Source organism: Falco cherrug, chromosome 3 (genome assembly GCF_023634085.1).
Source record: "Falco cherrug isolate bFalChe1 chromosome 3, bFalChe1.pri, whole genome shotgun sequence".
NCBI lineage: Eukaryota > Metazoa > Chordata > Aves > Falconiformes > Falconidae > Falco > Falco cherrug.
Genome location: NC_073699.1, coordinates 33,396,941 through 33,416,802, shown reverse-complemented (window position 1 = coordinate 33,416,802; position 19,862 = coordinate 33,396,941). Strand labels below are relative to the sequence as shown.

The following is a 19,862-nucleotide window of genomic DNA, read 5'->3' as shown; positions in this document are numbered from 1 at the left end:
AGTCCCAGAAACATACCTGCCTGCCATTCAATATTAACTAATTCTCATCAGTTTTCCTTCTTTATTAACATATGTATGTTGCTGTTTATCTTTTCAATCTTTAAGCTGAAGGGGCCAATGTTTAAGGTTCATATCTCACTTCTAGCTGTTCTTGTGACTCCAGTTCCTCTGCAGAGGTGCTACGAAACTCCTGTGAATAAAGAAACGGTGTGAATGGTTCCTTAGGTCAGGTCTGAACCACATCACGGACAGACACTGACCTCGAGCTTTGTCTCCCTAAAAGATACATTTACACCAGTTTAACCCTCCTATTTTTTTATTTTTTTTACTTCTCTACTAACTAGCAACCTAAACACAACTAATTAGTAATAGTGAAAATATGGAAAAGAATTCAGTGGTCTCAATAGGTATTTCTCCTTTTTTAATTCAAAAGGGAACACTGAAGAACATTTTTTAAGAACAGAGAGGAGAGCTCCCTCCCATGTTTTACCTTATGAAGTCTCCTGTGTTTCTCTGCAGACAAGATCCAACAAAACCAGAAGTGCTCTCAATTCAATGGCCGGGAAAACGCTCAGCTCGAAGGCTTCAGAGGAACAACAGCTTGTCGCCAAATAGCCCTCATTTTAGCACAGGTATGGTATTTCACATTTTAAAGGTATTTAAAATACATGCATACATACACACATACAGAAAAAAATACATGTATCTTCCTCTCAAAAATTTAATTTAGACATGGTAACTAACTCAGATACTTTACTGACAGCAATCAATCTTCAATTTAATATAGAAGTTATTATCTCACACTATAAGGAAAATAAACATGTACCCATAGATATGAACTGATAAAAAATACATACATAATTATGGGCCAAGCTGTGATATTGTCTTGGGGCTCTGTGTTGATTCAACATTTCTTAGGTAGTATTTGTAGTCTGCAGGTAAGCATGAAAAGGTGAAGGCTATAACTTTTACAGAACCAAGTTCTCTGTCATGACCTACAGCCCAGCTGAGGGGAATAAACAAGAAACAGAGAGGGAAAATATAAAACCTGAAAGAAAAAAATATTTAAGGTGATACAAAAAAAAAGTTGAAACAGCATTTCTGCTTTGGAAAACATGAGAGGGTACTTTGGTAAATAGGATTCTCTGAGGCAGCAAAATTCAGCATGAGGCCACAATGAAGACATCTCCAGGCTTAGTGATGTCTCCCAGAACCAAGGCATGAAGATGACCAAAGCACCAAAGTACATGATGAGTCAATCTCACTTCTTGACCAGCCATGCAGATCTCACTGCTTGCAGCCATGTGCTTAGCTCTTCTTTTTTAACCCTGTTTTGAAGACCCTTCTGTCACACACATTCATGACTTGTTGACTCACCAGATGATGCCGTTCATTCAATGCAATGATGCAGGATAATGCCTTGCCCCTTGCTGTGAGTTGCCAGTGTTCATAACAAGGTCACACAGCCTTGTTACTGCGCTCCTAATGCACAGAGTTCAGAAGGAACCCAATCATGGGCGAGTAGTACCAAATCCATTTATTGTATTAAAGTAATTCTAAAGAGTGAACATCTTCTTCCACCGCTATTCTAAGAGCTGCTTATTTACCTAGACAAGATTTGTGTTTCTCGGCACATGGTCTTCCTCCTTACTGCCTGCTACCCACATGCACAGTAACACTGTAGGTGTGTATACACACCCAGCACTCAAGCCAGCATTTCCTTAGCCTTTGTACTTGTTCAGGTAAAGCCGCACTCTTCCTCCTCTGCATATGACACCTGTGGTACATCCCCAGCATTAGGATTTCTTTGGTGACAACATAGTCCAAGTGTCAGAAGAACTCTCAGCTGGAAAATGAGCAGATTAATGAACACATATATCAAAAGCATGTGTTGAAAAATCTTCAGTTTCTTCCTCTCTCCATAGAGCAATTACTTACTTACATTCACACTGTGGGTGATGCCAGGAACTACTCTCATAATGTACGTACTCGTTTCCTTGAGTACTGTCCTTTCCATCTGATTGATAGACAATTTTCTTGAGAGTTTAGAAAAGCAAAATTTTCAGGAGACTTCAGAGAGGCTCAGAAATGCTTGTGCCTTTGTAGAACATTTTCTAGCTTCACCTTTGCTATATGACATCAAGTCATTATACAGTCATGAATATGACTGCAGTAGAGATGGAGAGAGCTAGAAGTCTTCTGAAAAGGGGCATGTCCTATCCATACAGGGAGATGAGACACAGTGTCTTTAGTCTTTCCTCTGCTGCTGGATTGCATAGCTTGGGAGAAAAGTAAACGTAGGAAGGGTATTATGATGAAACATAATCAGTCTTGAGTTGGTCAAAATTTTGCAGTCACCACAGGCAGAAATTACACATCTCAAAATGAAAATCTTATTCTAGAAAAACCTAGTGTAGGAAGAATCAATCCTAATAATCATATTGCGGCAATTCATCAAGCACCTAATAACACTGTTCTGTTGGAAAGGTAAAGAAGGATCTTTAGCTGCAAGGGACATCCAGTTATTGCTATTAAATCAGCTATAGAGTTTACTGCAAGATTATATCTGTAATTAGTGGAGGAACACATAAAACCCCCTAAAACAGCATATTGCAGATGACTGTAAAAAAGCTGAAAACCCCTCACAGTGCAAGTATAAAAACAGTTGTTGCAGCTAAATGAACCTTTTCTGGAGGAAGAGAAAGCCCCTTATTCCCCATGCATATGAGACATTCTATGATTATGCTAGGAGACTCCTTCAGGAATCCCTCAATATCGGGATTTCTCAACATGCCATGCCAGAAACCTAGATCATTTAGCTGTGCGTATACATCCAATTCTTTTCTGCTGTTCATAAGAATGTATTTTTTTTATTGGGAAGGAACATACATACTCAACCTTTCAATAACCCTGGAATCCTGCTGGAAGCATCCTGTCAGGGCCCAAAGAACAGCAGCAGGCTGACCAGAGCAATGTCCTTGCAGCCAGGGCCCTACAGCAGGTCTGCTGCCTCTGCAGGAGGAAGTAAGATCCTATCACTTAAGCTGTATTGGCCATGCCAGGAGATTTTAAGACAGTCTTGGCTGCCTTTCTTTCACCTTGCTCTCGGAGGAAAGAGGAACTGCAGACAAGACACAGTACGTGGTCCCTCCATGGGATGCATTTGAAAGGAATTTGAAAGACAGGCTTGCTATGCAGTACAACAGCTGACTTATAGAAATGTTCACATAAAGAAGATAAAGAAAGGGCAAACTAAGAAAAATACTAAGACACGGAAAGCTTTAACATACCTGCCCCCAAGATGATTCTGCATTTTGAGCAGAAGGTGCTCAGGTTATGAGACAGTTCCATCTGCACAGGAAAGCATTCCTTTCTTCAGGTATCAGCATGATTTCAAAAGTACTGGCATTAATCTAGAATGTGGTTTTCATTCTGTATTGGGTTTCTATTGAATCTTAAAAGGAAAGAAAAAAATCATAGTCAGAATCAAGCTTTCCTTTAGTTACACCTAAATGAACATTGAACTAGTTGCAGCACAATCTTCAAGAAGCAAAATAAACGACAAGCTAAGCTAAAATTTTTATAAAACAAATGAATACACCATTTTCCAGTATTTAGTAACATTGCATAAACCTTCATTATTTATATTTTCCAAAGGTTGGATTGAGGAAGATAGCCAGTGGATGACCCAGATAAACAGACTTCAAAAGCTGATTGACAGGCTGGAAAAGAAGGTGTGCATATCTTTTCACCTGTTTGTTCTCTCACTTTCAGTAAAGCAATCCTTAAATCACAAATGCTTTCAATGTCCAGTCACAGTCTTTCCAAACAGTAATGAGTGAAACTTCAGCATCACCTAAGACAGCTAACACTCATTAAATGCCTACAGTTTCCTTCCACCTTCTTTCCTATTTCATGAGCATCATGTTTTTTCCACACTTCCCTTTCCCCTTCCCATCACCACAGATCCAACTTTTCATAAAGATCTGAAAAGTCACATTACTCAATTACTGAAGGATGTTACGGTATTTAGTTATGCTTGTTTTGGGAAGCATGGGACAAGCCTCCCTTTTTAGGATCTAATTTTTTTCTCTCCTCCAAACTTTCCCACTAAAGCTTGACAGAAAGTCTTGTTTTCTCCTTTGCCATCAGGAAATACTAATGTATAAAGGTTAAAACATTTTCCTAATAAGTACAGTTCAACCAAAAGCTGATGCAAACCCCACCATCCTGCCTGGGAGCCAGCTGCACCAGCTCCCAGAGCCCTGAGACCGCCTGCAGTTCCCACGCCAAAGCAGAGCCCTCCGGGAGTCCGACCAATGACTCATCTGATCCAATGATACCAAGGTTTCTCAGGGCTTGTAAAAACCTGAGTAACATCTGTCTGTACAGAAAATATTTATTTTTTTTTTTTCAATCAGATTGATTGCTACCCTAGGTTTTAAAAATTGGTTTATGTCTGTGTCTGATTTATCTTATTTTTTTTTTTTTTTTAAGAATAGCAGAGGAAAAAGTAAGGTTATAAATTCCTTTGTTGCTCTCTACATAAAGTGTCCCTATTGAAGGACAGACAAACAATTTCAGAGAGGTGCTGAGGCAGTGGCTGAATTCAGTGGACTTTGGGACCCAGGATATTTCTTCCTCCTGGTCCACTAGTGGTGAGGTTTTAGGCTGAAGTGCTCTCGGACCCAGGAGTTGCTCCAGTCCCAGTGCGGCTGATGCTGCTCCTCCCTGCAGGTCACTGCTCACCAGTATTGAGGCTGTGCACATACTGCAAGGACATGGGCCCACACACACCAGCACGAGTGCTTTCACCAGCACCTGCAAACAGACAGGCAGGACTTGCAGAACCATGAACATACAACAACCTGATCCTATTCCTTCTTTCCAGCTGATGAGAATGGATGCTTCCCTGTGAATATTATCATGGGCTTTAGGTCTACCTAGTATTTGTGGCAGGACTCATGTCCCTTACCCAGGCTCTGTCTTAGACCTTGGGCCCCGGAAGACAAGCATCCCCTCCTACTTGCCCACTAGTTTAACTTGAGTTCAGCAGCAAATTATACACACAGAAAATATGTAAGGGATTTAACAAGAAAACAGAATAAATGGTGGTGACCCAGCACAGGGCTGAGCATGACAAGCATACTGACCTTTCTTTGCCATTGCTCCCTCCCAAATGAACAAACGACCCTTAATTACTTTTCCCCTTTGGCCCCAGTTTGGAACCAAAATTTGGTATTTCCGTTATCTCAGCCTTATTACCAATTAGTTGCAGCACTGCTGGCCTTCAAGACTGTTCTCCAAAAGAAGCTCAGTACTCCCTTCGGTTATCCCTGAGGTCCGATAGTCTCTTTCATCACTTCTCCTTAACCAGCTGTGAAATTCGGCCATTTCTTGTGGCACTGTCTGTAACTTCTGTCAGCTTCTCTGCTCCTTCCTATGCTCAGCAGTTCCTTATGGTCTGCTCTGTCCATTAAGCCTCTGGCCAGGGTATACCCATCTGCCTGCACACAACAGCTTCCTCCCAGAGGTCATTTCTGCATAAGAAAAGCAATTAAACAGCAGTTGCCACATTAATGACATTTTAGTAGCAACTTGATTTTTTCCAAATAGATATAAATAGGATTTTGAAATGTCAAAGTCCATCAAGAAATGTAACTGTCCTCTTTGGTCCAGCTTTATTCCCAGCTCTGCTCTGGAAACAGCAGCTCTCTGCCCTGCCACAGTTGCCTCCTGACATGGACTGATGCCAAAAGGAGTTCAAGGAAACAATATTTAAAAGAATGTTACTGAAAGAAGGAACCTGGCATGCAGCAATAATGCAACACAAACGTTACAGAGAGTAGCCAACCATTTTGTAGTAAATAAAACTTACAGCAGGGATTTATAAAATGATCAAATCTGCTACAGAGAGATGGAGAACCTCAGTGTGAAAAAGAGCTGTGCCAAAGGGAAACAGTGGCAGGACACAGACCTGTAATTATCTCCTTATTGATGTAAAACTTGATTAATAAAACATAGCAATTAGATAAACCTAGTTTTGCCAGTAGACAGCCTATATCCACCTTTGCCTATCTTTGCATCTGCTTAACTTTGTTATCTCATGGCCAGGCCTAACTGTAAGAGCTGTTAAATATCAGCCGTCTTTCGGCAGCTACTAAAACTCCTCTTTTTGACTTTGCCCTGAAACAGAATAGAAAGGATCAAGCAGTCATGCCAAAAGGCAAGTTCAGAAGCTACCACTCTCAGCTGCAGTGAGGCAGGACTGCAGAGGCATTTTAAAGCCCCAGCTCTGAGCTGCATCGGTTGTTATTGCCAGGCTTCACGATAACTGTCTGGCAGGATGGCAGGACCTCTGTTCTCCACACTGGGGACTTCACTCATGCTCAACGTTGAGTCAGCCGATGCACAAGACTCTTTCTGCACTGATAAGAACTATGTGCTAGTGGTCACATGCTCCAAGGTCATAGCAGGCTGGCTGTGTAGATTTACGACATCTGTGTAGTCATGCCCTGTCTAATAACATAACATTGCTGAAGAACTACTGTAGATTATTTTTAACTTCTGGAGGAGGCCAACAAGTTATCCACCAGTGGTTCCTACTGGAAAACTACCCGGTGAAGGGTTGATTTAGTGTTGTCTAACTTGTCTGCCACCTTCTGTCAAAGGTGAATTTAGCCATAAATCAGTCTCCCAAGTCATCCTTTTTTTTTTCCTCTCAAGTTCTAAATTTATATATACTGGGGAAAATAGAATTTTTTTCTTGCTACCTTAAGAGAAAGTTTGCAGTACAACATGAGTCATTCCTTTCCTCTTTTTTTCCATTAATTTCCCTAGAAAAAAATTACACTGAAAGTATAGAAGAATCGCAGGAACACACGTTTTCCCTCAGGGTTTTTATCTGCAGTGCCTGCACTGACCAATGAGCTATTAAAGCTGGGCATTTTTCCCTCCACACACACATTCATGCCTTTCTATGCACATTCAGCAGGAGAGGTACAGCGACACAGTCATTACTGTGTGACTGCTGCTTCCCTCCTGCCTTTCTGTGCCCCTTGCCGCTGGTGGAGGTCCCCTCCTTCATTTGAATTCTACCTGCACACCTCTGTGTTGGCTTTTCAGCAAGTACAGTATTTGTGCTGCTACCTGAGGTTAATCAATCCTCACCCAGCTGGAAGCGGAAGAAAATGTTTTATCTTTGTTACACAAGAGTTGCATGCAGTAAGAAGTGAAGCACCACTAACAAAGGGTGCATTTTGCTCCAGCTGCTTATTGCGAATCAGTCTGCCTTTTTTCAGGCACATGGGTATTTTTCAGAATATACAGACATTTTTCAGAATGTCCGTATGGCAGTGGGTTAGAAGGTACTGCATGTGCCTAGCATGTAAAGGATAATTTCTTGTGCATTACTAGATGGCACTTGCATGAATCACTGATTCACGAAGTGCGCATCCAGACTGTGTGCCAAACAAGCATACTGCTGCCTCACAGATGCATCTGTTTGCTGCTGCCCAGCCTGTCCTCAGAAGAAAGTGCAACAGCTGAGAAACCTGACTCAGAGCATGATGCACATCTTTTGCAATGCTAGAAAACTCTTGCAACCATACCCACTCACACGACGCCCCCTGTAGAGAAGTTTCTTCTGCATCATTTTATGATTGCAGAATAGTAGCTGACAGTTCATTTCAAATTACCATTCTTGCTTATGTCCATAGTCCATGTGACAATTTGAGAAAGTATCTGTCTTTTCTCAATTAAGTCCAATATACACTTTAGAACAAGCAGATGTGTTAGAAATGAAAATGCTGCTCAGCATTCTAAGTCAAACTTTATCTAACAGCCTGGGTTGGATTTAACCCACTGAAGCATACAAGATTTTGCAAACAATGCTTGTGTTTGACATAGCTAATAAAGAAGGGATTTAATCACAACTTCTGGAGATAAAATGGAATCTAGCTATAGGAATAGTTCTTTTAAGAGGTAAGAGCTGTAGTATTGCCTCTTATATTTCTATTTTCTTTTCAACTGCCTCAAAGGACCTAAAGCTTGAGCCATTCGAAGAGGAAGTTTTGGAAGAAAATGCAAAATCTGTAAGTGCTTTTCAAGATAATGATTTTGACATTTGATTCTGAATGCCAAGTATTGAGACAGCAATCTCACGTGGCCTCTTTTGTTAAAAAAATTAGTTAAAAAACCACCATCCTCACTTTTTCCAGTGATAAGAATCCATTTTAGTTAGCAGCATACATTGTGCAAGAGGCAACAAAATAAAACTTAGAATGTGTAGGCAAAACTTTTATATTAATTTTTGCATTGTTTTCTAAGGATACAATGAGCCAAAACCTCAACTCACATAAGGAGGAAAAGGTGTCATTCATAAGATTTACCAAATTTGGCAGAAGTGTTTATGGGGTGGTAGCTTCTTGCTCCTGATCATCTAACGCTGTGTGTATGCTTTAAATCAGTTGTACAGCCTTCCTGCCTGCCTGCATTCCTCCCAAACTGCTACTGGAAACCTGATCAGGAAAGATGGGAGAGCATCTAGTACTAAGCAATCATCAATATTACAACTTACAAAACCAAAATCATAACCAGAAATAAATTGTTAAGTAAGTTTATGTCCCGCATCTAGTACTAAGCAATCATCAATATTACAACTTACAAAACCAAAATCATAACCAGAAATAAATTGTTAAGTAAGTTTATGTCCCAAGATCAAGCTATGTTTTTCAAATACCATAGCACTCCTAAATTTGGAGCTTTGCACCTAGCAAAAATGCAAATCAAATAAACATGAAAAAATAAACAAAATAGATGATCCATCAAATTCCTTATTTCATCACAGGAGTTGAATTAGATTTCTTCTTGTTTTCGATGAGTTTATACAATATTGCTAGACAGGCTGCTTATGACAAGAGGGATAATCCATGAGATAACAGCATCAATAATCAAGGCAGAAACAAGTCAAAAACCTGTATAAGAGATTAAGTTGTATTAATAAAGAAGCACATGGTGTTACTTTAAATACTGCATTAGTAAACTGACAAGCTTCAATAGATGAATCAATATGTAAATTACTTAAAATAGCTAATTTTTAATCATAATAATTGATGATAATACATCTTCTGTACTTCTGAGTGTTTCCATAGTCCTGCTTATAAAGATTGTTCATTTTTTGCAGAAAGGTGGAGGAAAAATACCCCTCTCTGTTCCACATTTAACATGGGCTACCTTAGGCATCTCATTCAGGTGTTAAGTCGGAGCTTTGAAAAGTCAAAGCTATGAGAGCACCTCAATAAAAGTAACGGAGCATCCAGTGCAATCTTACCTCAGACCTCATACCTGCTTGCATACAGATCCGTCCAAGGAAACACACTGACTTTATTATTGAACATTTCAAAGATGAACATCTGACCACACTCTTCTGAAAAGACTCTGTCACACAGGCTTCAGACAACTCTCACTTTCTCACCTTAGGGTGGGCACTCACTCTGGGTGTTTCATTCTGTGCCTCAGCCTGCCTAACATAAAAGCCACACTTGAGCACTTCCACTTCTCCACTCCAGAGCACTAAACCAGGGACTGCAAACTTCAGAGGAACTTCTGTGGGTTTTCTTTGATGACTGTGTTTCTTATTTTTTTATGATAGACTTTTCTGAGTTTAAAGTACAAGGAATTCAGAGAATAATGCGGTAGTAACGGTCATGTTTTTTATCAGCACATAATGATTGTTCAACGTCAAATGTCTGTGATAGAAGAAGAAATTGAGGAATTCCAGCTTGCTCTGAAGCAGTATGTGGAATCTGCTTCTACTCAGGGTGGCTGCTTGCAGTAAGTACAATGTAACTGTCATTGGGCTGAAGGAAGGAACATGGTCAGATTTCTTGAACAACTGTTCAGTGGAGCTGAATTATTTATGAAGGGAGAACCTGTAATATCTTTTTTCCTGGCTGGTTATGCATGTGTGCAAGACAGAGCTTTGGGGGTTGGAACTAGATGGTCTTTAAGGTCCCTCACAACCCAAACCATTCTCTGATTCTTTGAAAACCAGAAAGAGATGTCAAAGTATCCATGCAGCCTTCTAAGTAGTACCACAAAATGACAATACAGGCTATCCCAAAGATGCTAAACAATCCTTCAAGGCTTCTCAGCTCTGCAGGTCATCAGTTCACAGTTTCCAGAAGCTCCTAGGGAAAACTCATTTGCCATCCTTCATTTGTGCTCACCTGGCAAGTGAGAAACTTACCAACTTGTTTGCTACTTCTCTACTTTCAGAATCTTCCCTTTAGGTTGTAATTTCAAAATTTTCTTTCATAATAAAATGGGAAATTTTCAATGAAATGTTCTATTTCTCCTTTGCTCCTTTTAGAATTAAATAAAATATTAGAATGGAATTAAGAATAAATTTTAGTGACTCACCACTGTACTGAATTTCTTAATTTAACATATTGGAGACAGCTACCACCACACACACTACAGACCACTATGAAATAGATATTTTTATAGTGGCTACACAATCAAGGAACTTCTATACATTCAAAGGCTGCCTATTGCATCCCTAATTTATTTGCCTTGCTGCTATGAGATCATCACACTTAGGATGGTATCAGTTCACACCGACCAGAAAAAGTAAGTTAAGCTGGACGATGAAAGTGACCTTTTAGCAGCGGTTCACTTGTAGAGGCAGACTGATGAGGAAAATAAAATCTTATTGTGGGCCAAGAGCTGGAAAAAACAAAAAGAATTCCCCCAGCCCCCTTCCAAAACGGAACATCCGGCAGAACACTTTAGTGGCTGCAAACTTGTCAGGGGGGAGAGCTTACATGACACCGGAATGGAGTTTAACAAATGATGGGAAAAAATTACTCGTTCCCAAGTTTACAGGGCTTTGGTAAGTCTGTAATGCCACCTACCGGTTGGTTTTTACTGTAGCTGTTTATGACATTGATGTTTTTTCCAACAGTTCTTGATATTGCTGCAATTTTACAATGTACTTTCACATACAGCAGGAGAAAACCAATAAATAATATAACTTACTGCTTATTCGAGTGTGAAACATAATCTGAGACCAGTTTGCGAGCACATCAGTAGTAAGATCAGCAGTCTCACACTTGGGCACTTGAGAGAGACCTATATATACCTTTTGTGCTATATGTACATCTAAACACCAATTTAAGTACCCAAATGCATAAGTACCCTACATGCTGTAAAGCTTTTATGCTTAGGATAATAAGCAGGATGACTCAGTGTAGAAGATCAGTAGATATTCTGTGGGTCTTTTTTCACCCATGATAAATCATTACCTGAATATCATAAGAACAAGTAAATCGTACCCGAAAGTATTATTTTAAAAGTGTGCCTGCACACATCAGCCTATCTGGCTTTACAGTCCATTATATATTTGCTTTCAAAGCACCTAAACTGCCACTTTGATTGATCTCTAATAAAAAAGGATGAATTCTCAGTGTAATTCTTCACTGAAACAGCGCAAGTTACTCTATAAACTTACTTGAACTGTTCTCTATGCGCAGTATGCTGTATTAGCTGATTTTCCCTGAATCACAGTTGTTTGATTAATTTTCTGTATTACTGATTAGCATTTATTTAGATAAACTATAGCATTGGAGAAAAATGGGAAGTTTCATAAATGAGTCCATCATAAGTGTAGTAATTTAAATTTTAAAAAAAACATTAAAATATACAAGAGGTTGGTTTTTTTAAAAAAAAACAGCTTCAGATAATTTGCAGTATGTGATCACATGTTTGTTAAATTTATTACTTGGGTTGGTTTTTGGTTTTAGTTTGGCTCTTTTTCAAAAATCACTGCATTTGGTCCTACTCATAAGCACTTTGGAATAAGATGTGTATGTCCAATAACATTGTCGTCTTCTATTAAATTAGTTCTATCCTACAATTCTTAGTGTTTCCATACAGAAGCTTCCAAGTGATTCCCGGTTCATTATTTATGAGTTCTGGGAGAACAGCAATGCCTGGAATAGGTAAGTTTTGTGGTTCTGGTTTGTTTGGGGTTCTCTTTGTAATACAGAAAGTTTTGAAGGTTAGAAAGCAGTAGTAGAAAGACTGAATACAAAACACTTTAAATACTGCTAACCAATCTCTTACTAAATATATCACAATTAATACTTCAGAGCAATACTTCAATTGCTAAAGCCTAAAATATACTGAAACATATAAATAAAAACGTCAGAAAGACAAAGCTAATTTGAACAGAATAGAGTAAGTCTGAAAGTGGATAGACAAAGGTATGGCATCAGATGGGTATTAGTTCATCAGTTTAATAATGAAATATCACTTTAATAATGAAAGAAACAAAAGGAGCCAACGAGTGAGACAGGAGGTGTGCCATCGAGCAACACGCTTAAGCATGCAAGCAGTCATGGGTAGCTCTCCCAAAGCTTCCCAAATCCACATCACAAAAATCCATCTGACAGATTTCCAGGATCTCTCTTTTGGGCCCAAAATAGAAGTTATAATGATTAAGTCCTACTAGCTGAATTCTAGCCTGCAGCAGGCAGACGACTAAAAAACTTGAGCAGAGACAAAAAGATTTTCCTTAACTACATTTACTGTTAAAAAAACAAACCAACCCTATGATCCCAAATCTGTAGGCAGAAAAGACAGAAACCATTCTGAAGGAAGATTAAGTCCCTTGAAGCTTAGTTGCTTTCTTTTTGAACAAAACCCCAGTTGAAAGGTTACTTTCGCAAAGACTGACAGAAGTAACACACATCAACACTATACTGGGTCACAACCAAGAAATGAGCATCAGAGTAACAGTTAACTATACAGAAGAAAACCTGTGTTTAATATAACATGCAAGCACTTCACAGATTATCTGGTCCCCTCCCCCACTATCATCACCTGATTTTTGAAGCACAAAATCTTTGTTACAGCATTAATTTTAAAAATTCTAATGCTCATGGGAAAAAAAATAGGCCCTTTAAAAAACTTGGTATGTTCTTATTTTTCACAATTATTTAGCCACCTCCAAATGAGTTACAGCAAGACATTCCAAAGAAGTAACGTGGACTTCTTGGAAACCCCAGAGCTCATCACAACAATGCTAGTCCCTGGTAAATATCTATTTTTCACATTATTTTGTTTGTCCATGTGAAGAGTTCTGCTATATTAGTGTGTTCCACATGCAAGACCACTGCATAATATCACCCTTAGTCAGATCTTCTTTGGTAAAGTAGATCTCCAAAACTAGAAAGTAGAAAGGAACTCCAAGTGGTTTTATTTCAAACACAGAAATGTAAAATGCATCAGCAAGAGTAAGACTCACAATACTTTATTTTATATGGTGTAAAGTTATGCTAGCATATACTATTTAATAAAATATCTAGAATAAACAATACTACTTGTGATTAGTAAAAATAGACCCCATTTAAGATTTTCAGGCAAAAAACCTGCTTTCTGATGAAGGCTTCAACTTAATCATACTTACATTGACCAAAGGGAGCCTTAATTATTAATAATTTATATTTACTAACCAATTTATTGTACATACTTCCTGCTATGTTAAAAAAAAAACCAAAAAAACAACCTACTTTGAAAAAGCAAGGTCTTAAAGATTCCAAATTATTATTTCTAATACAAACAAATGAGCATGCAACATCTTTCTCCTAGAAATGATAGTTGAAAGAGACAGTGCAGGATGAAGCAAAGCAAGCATCAGTCCCATATCTGCAGCAGCAGGATGGCAAATTTTTTGTCTTAGGGAACACAGATCTATTGCAATGAAACCCGGGTTTCCCCTATGTCTGAGTACAGACTAAATTTAGAATGATTAAACCCCACCTAGTAGTAAAAAACCCTACATAATCCCGTACCTGGGGTTTCTATTTAAAAGAAAACAGCCAAGACATTTTCAGACCTCTTGAGCCTGATTTGGACACACAATTACATGCCAGGGTTTCCTGCAGTACCAGGAGACTGCACTTAATGAACCAAGAATCTGCTCAAATCTTGCCTCTTACTGGGAAATTTCTGGAATTAAGATAAACTTGGCTGTAGGAAACAATGCAGCCTTTTCCCCAGCTTGTGTCCAAAAGCTAGACTGTGTATGCCCCAGGAGCATTCCGGGGTGGTTTACTCACAGCTAATGTACAATTAACATAACATAAAATATAATCATAACTTTAAAATGCCTAAATATACAAGTGTCTGAAATTGGATTCAAAACACTTGTTAAAGCATCAGCTCTGCTTGCTAACAAGGGTTTCAGTCTGCAGCACTCCATTGTGGCAGACATTTCTCACTGTGCTCTCCTTGCGGGGAGGTGGTGTGGTGGGGCAATGGGAAATAATGCATTCACAGTTATTTTTACAATATTATATATTATCTACAATTTAGAAATCTGTGCAGAGATTTGCACGTTTGTTTCAAGGGAAGTACTTCCCATGTCTGACCTATACAAATCATACTGGTATTTGAAAGACAGAAAATTTTCTTGAAAAAAAAAAATCATGGCTGCAATCCTACCAGTATACTTTATGAAGTTTTAGACACCACTGTAAAATCAGGAAAAAAAACAACCAAACAAAAACAAGCTGCCTGCAACTAGCACATAGATAGGCTCTGTCTTAAAAACAAATCTACCCTAGCTCAGGCACATTCACACTTTTTTACACATCTGGGTAACACAAGAACTTAATTCTAAATTGTAATCTGAATCTGATTCAATCAAAGATTACAACCCATGAGTCCTTACTCTGCCAATTAATTAAAACTGAGAAGGACACACTTATTATGTGTCCAGGAATGACTCAGGAAGACAGGAGTTTTCAAGACTGTTAGATCCAATATTATCCTGAAGTAAATACATTTACCATCAGTTAACAGGAACCACAACCTATTACAATCACTTGTACACCTCTTAACCAACCAAGCTGCTTCAGGCCAATCTACCAGGGTGGCATCAATCACTGTTACTCTTTAATGAATACCTAATGTTTATATAAGATCTGGACTTAAGGGCACTAGAGAACCTTTTGATGAAAAAACCAAAAGCATGGGGAAAACTGTTGAACACTTACACTATAATCCATTAAATAAACCGTTAAATTGGAAATTTTTTTTGCCAAAATTCATGAATCTACTGATGAGTCAGAGACTACTAGGCTTTCATAGCCCAAATTCAGGTAAGATTCTTAGTCAGAGACTACTAGGCTTTCATAGCCCAAATTCAGGTAAGATTCTTAAGTATATTCTCAACATTCTTCTTAAAAGATAACATTTTTCATAAAAATACCATAAATTGAAGGATTTATGGACACATTCACAGAAACAAGTTGTGTTAACGAATTTAATCCCCAAACTGTGTAATGCGAAACCTAGTGAGCCTAGAACACCACTCTGCTACGGGGACTTGGTATCTCGGATAGTCATGATTCCTTTCCTTCTTTTGGGTTTCTCTCTATAAACCTTGTAGGTAGGAACTGTGCAGAAGTACAAATGTGTATCACTCCAGCCCTTTGTATAACCTGGCGATTACAGATTTTCTTTTACCGGAATGACATTTTACAAGTCCATCAATTACCTTATTTTGGGGGCAAAATGCTCTTAATTCCTGGAACTGTGTAAAAAGAACACCAGGGTTTGAATAATATTACAAGGAACGAAAGTCACTAAAGGCAGCACAACCACCCAGGGGACAGATGCAGCAGAACAGGAGTAAGAATTTATGTGATTTGCTCTCTGGGATCTGGGCACTTAATTCTATGCAACTGCACCTATGACATGTTAATGCTTCTTTGGATGTCATCAAAAGGAGCTATAAAATCTTGTGCTAAAGCCATCCCCCCACCAGTTATACTCAGCTCTCCTAATACTTTAGTTATTCTTCCCCTGCCTGGAGAGGTTTTGTCCTTGAAAGTATGCTGCTTTCAAATAAGAGTAGTATTAGCTGCATATATAAATTCATGTTTCTTTATATTTTTTCTATATATAAAATAGCTTTTAATTTGGATTAAAAATTTAGTGTTTTATTTTTACAAAAGGTGGAAAAAGAAATACTGTTTATGTTAATGAATAAATTCTCCTCTCTTTCAGCATCATGGTGGGTCCTCAAAAACAACTAGAAGCTATGGTTCCAAGTAGCGTTAATGTTGCATTGTTTTTCATTATGGTACCATTCATATAGCAGTGTACAGGTATGCTAGGTTATGAATTTATGATGTGGTATTGTTTGTTATTATGGATGTGATCTTTTCCATTTTAAAATATGGGAAATTGCATATTTATTACCTTCTCATGACTAGTTCAGTGAAAAGATGCATTCTAAAAGCTGAAAAACAGACAACTATGCTAAACTGTTTATTGTGTATATTCAGTCCGAACTGTCACAGAAAATCACAACTTGACTGGTATGACTTAAGTATTTGTGAAAAGTTTTAGTCTTACATTAATAAACAATTGTTACTTAATGCTGCTGTTTTCTCCTTTTACAGAAGAATTGGTTATGAACATCAACACACATTTTCATACATCTTATACTTTGGAGAAGCTGTAAGGCATTAATTAGGAAAATAAATAATAGGGACAACTTTTTGTGTTAATAGAGAATCTCACTCATACAGGCTGTTTTCTGCCCATAACAAAACCAGGCAGTACCTTTTTCTCTTCTAGCCCCTACCGTCACAGGAGGAAACACATCTGCCTGTCCGTCAAGCCAATGTAGATCCACAGACTTAACACTTCACTGCCAGTTTGCTTTGAACCCTATGTCCTGACCGCTCAGAAAATGTCTTCATTGGATCGTTAGTAGCTCACTAAAAACTCATTAGAGAAACTTCTGTTAAAGTGTAAATAGCTATAAACCTAGAAGCAGAAATACTTCATACACTAACAAGTCTTGCTGTTGTCCACTGCATGAGCAGCAGGTGTGTCCTCCAGCCCAAGAATGAAAGGCTTGTAACCTCACACCTCCACAACAGGCTGACAAGCTCTACATGCTTAATGACCTGTCTCTCCGCTCATCTAGCAGTCCACAGGGACAAACAGTACCCAAAAGTAACTTAACAGTCATATTTCATAAAATATCTTCTTATCTATTTTTATTTCAACTCAACCAAAACATAACATATGTGATTAAAAGTGGGGACTTTAGATAACAAACGAGCAATCTTCATTGCAGTAAGGTTCCGTATTCCAGAAACCATGAGCAGGATTCAGCTCAAGATTAAGAAACGCATCAGATTTAGGTACCTGCATGTAACCAAGACATCTTAGCTCCTACTGAATCAATGGAGTTCTGAAGCAAATTAGTTGCCTAAACAAAAGCATCTAGTACATGTGAGATGCTCTAGGGTATCCCAACTGGTCTCCAGCTCCCAGCTGAGAAGGACATGAGTTACCTATAGGTTGTGTGACATTTATGCCAGCCCCATGCAGTTGCTTCAGATATCCTACATGGCTCAGGTGACGCCAGATGCCTGCCCTTAGGCAAGTGAATCAAACCCCTTGTCAATGAAGTCAATGGAGCCTAAATTCTCTACGCAAAAGGCAATGTCAGAAAGCGGTAACTTACACACCTAAATTTAGGTGCCTACGTTAAAGGCAAGTTTCATCTTTAAATATTCTTACAGTAACTTGGCAAACGTGAATGTTTTTAATACTGAAGTCCAAGCTTTCCCATATTGACATAATCCAACTACAGATCCGTTCATTCTTAAAAAAGCACCCGAACAGCAGTATTATGTTCACAAATGATGTATCAGTGAAAGTTTAAAGATTTCTTGTCTTTAGCTGAGTAAAGCTACTCAAACTCCTGAAGATCTGGCTGGCTTTCCTCCTATGCCAAGATGTCGGTCTAGTGTACGGCATGTTCTCTTTTGTCACTACTGATCTACCAACAAAGGAAATATAGTGACATGCGACACTGCTGCAGGGTAAATCCTTAAGTGAAGCTGAGACACTACACTGAGGTTTATAACATTTTTCCTTTTCACTGGAAAAAGGTATTAAAATTACTCTTAAAATAACCTGCTTTAGAACTTCATGTCAACTAGGTGCTAGAAGGGGGAAAAGAACATTCTAGTAGGTCCTATGTCCTTCTAACAGTTGTTCTCCTTTGTATACTTAAACACTTTGATGAATCATACACAAGAACAAGTTTGAGAAGTTTCACTGAAGAGTTTTAAGAGCTACACACAGAAATTGCCTTCAACACACCAGGGGAAAAGATCTGCAGAACTCACTCTGAAGAACTTCCAGTGATTAAAAACCAATCAAACGAATAAAAAAAAATATTTCAGTTCTTTGTACCATTACTTGTAAACAACATACAAATAGAACATACTTGCAAGCTTGTTTTAATTGACTAACTGCTGCTAAACATAAAAAAAACCTGGTTTCAAACAAGTTTATTTGCATAGTTCAGGGAAAGAAACCTAGTGTCTATCAAATGCAACTTGAAAGTTTTCTGCAATATTGCAATTACCATTCAACACATTATCATTTAGCTTCCATTATCATTTCTGACAGAGGTTAAAAAATTGCCTTCAGTGCCCAAATGATGTTATTGTAAGTCTGAATACAGGTTCTGAAGGTAATTATATTCATACAAAATAACTATTAGCAATGTGTGTCAATGGAAGGATACTTCCAGGAAATATCCATGTTACTGTTTTCCACTTAACTATAAAATACTACATTATATTAAGAAAAAAAATTACAGAATTAACTATGCATTGGTATACCTACTTACCCATATAAGACATATGATTAAAATCTCTCTTGTTCCTCAGTTTTGCTCATTACTTCCACTTTTCAAAGTCAAAAATACTGGTCAGTTATTTACAAAGAACTTCATGGAATGCAACACATTTTGATCCGTGATGAGAGAAGATTTCTCATTTTAGTGAAACTATTAGTAACAAGAAACTTTGTACCTTGAAAGAAGGTATGTATCCACAAAATATTAAGGAATCTCTTGTGTCAAGACAGAGATTTCAAATTATGAAAGAAAACAAATTAAATTTGTTGGGGGAGGGGGGGAAATTAAGCTAGAAGAGTACATACCCTAAGACATCTGAGATTTGACACAGCCAGTATTTGTTATTCCATTATTAAAGCTAAGGAAGGGAGGTAGAAACAAGCAAAAAGCCCCAGTCAAGTATTGGTTTAGAATTTATGGTCAGAGAAACTATATGGCTACATAACACAGACAATTCAAGGACAAAATTCTGTCAAGCAAAATGCAAAATTATTTATTTTCACTTTAATTGTATTACCATCTCAGGCATTACAAATTAAAAGTTTGTCTTTTAAAGCTTTCAGGCAATTACAGGAAGAAACAGGCATTTCCCTAAGTTTCATAGGGTCCTACTTTCATCTGTAGGCACCCAAGTACCTTCAAAAATCTTAAAAGATCTGCATATGTAGCTCCTTCACTAACGGATTTCTCATTTTCCAAACAACCTGTCACTTCTTGCACATGTCAGTAAAAGGGTTGCTTTTTTCCTGTAAAACAAACAAACCCTCAAATTACTTCAGTTGTAAGAGGTCATTTAAATGAAGTTTTCATGTGTTTGCTTATAACCCTTTTGTATTCCACATACATTTAACAATTTGATATTTTGGCAAACAGTTTACTTTCATTAATCATAAAGACTTAACCTGAAATCTTCCTGGAAGACTTTGTCAACACAGTAACATCAGTTCAGTTCAAATAAGCGCTATGCATAGGTAGGCCTGATTCCCACATCTCAAAAAAACCTGTCTTTTGGGACAAATGCAACCCACAGCCGACTAATTCTAACAACAGCATCTCCCTTGTATGAGTCACTCTAGGAAGCTTTCCCTATCTGAAAATACGGCTTTCACTCATAGATGGG

General features: G+C 38.2%; 2 protein-coding genes across 5 annotated transcripts in view; one reads left to right on the top strand and one right to left on the bottom strand.

Moving 5' to 3' along the window:
- The window catches only part of NECAB1 (N-terminal EF-hand calcium binding protein 1), a 66,679-nt gene extending 50,163 nt beyond the window's left edge, over positions 1 to 16,516 (top strand). The window contains exons 6-12 of one of the 3 annotated variants that reach the window (XM_027814249.2): positions 520 to 632; positions 3,658 to 3,734; positions 8,040 to 8,093; positions 9,722 to 9,834; positions 11,925 to 12,002; positions 13,006 to 13,097; positions 16,078 to 16,516. In XM_027814249.2, the coding sequence (XP_027670050.1) occupies positions 520 to 632; positions 3,658 to 3,734; positions 8,040 to 8,093; positions 9,722 to 9,834; positions 11,925 to 12,002; positions 13,006 to 13,097; positions 16,078 to 16,106 (556 nt within the window). In that variant the 3' untranslated portion in view covers positions 16,107 to 16,516. The remainder of the gene's footprint in view (positions 1 to 519; positions 633 to 3,657; positions 3,735 to 8,039; positions 8,094 to 9,721; positions 9,835 to 11,924; positions 12,003 to 13,005; positions 13,098 to 16,077) is intronic. The other 2 variants (XM_055706159.1, XM_055706160.1) reach the window with 2 other exon arrangements.
- The window catches only part of C3H8orf88 (chromosome 3 C8orf88 homolog), a 32,279-nt gene continuing 15,676 nt past the window's right edge, over positions 3,260 to 19,862 (bottom strand). Inside the window, exon 5 of one of the 2 annotated variants that reach the window (XM_027814250.2) lies at positions 3,260 to 3,454. In XM_027814250.2, coding sequence (XP_027670051.1) covers positions 3,446 to 3,454 — 9 coding nt within the window. In that variant the 3' untranslated portion in view covers positions 3,260 to 3,445. Of the gene's footprint in view, positions 3,455 to 19,136; positions 19,489 to 19,862 lie in introns of those variants that run through there. The other variant, XM_055706161.1, reaches the window with a different exon arrangement.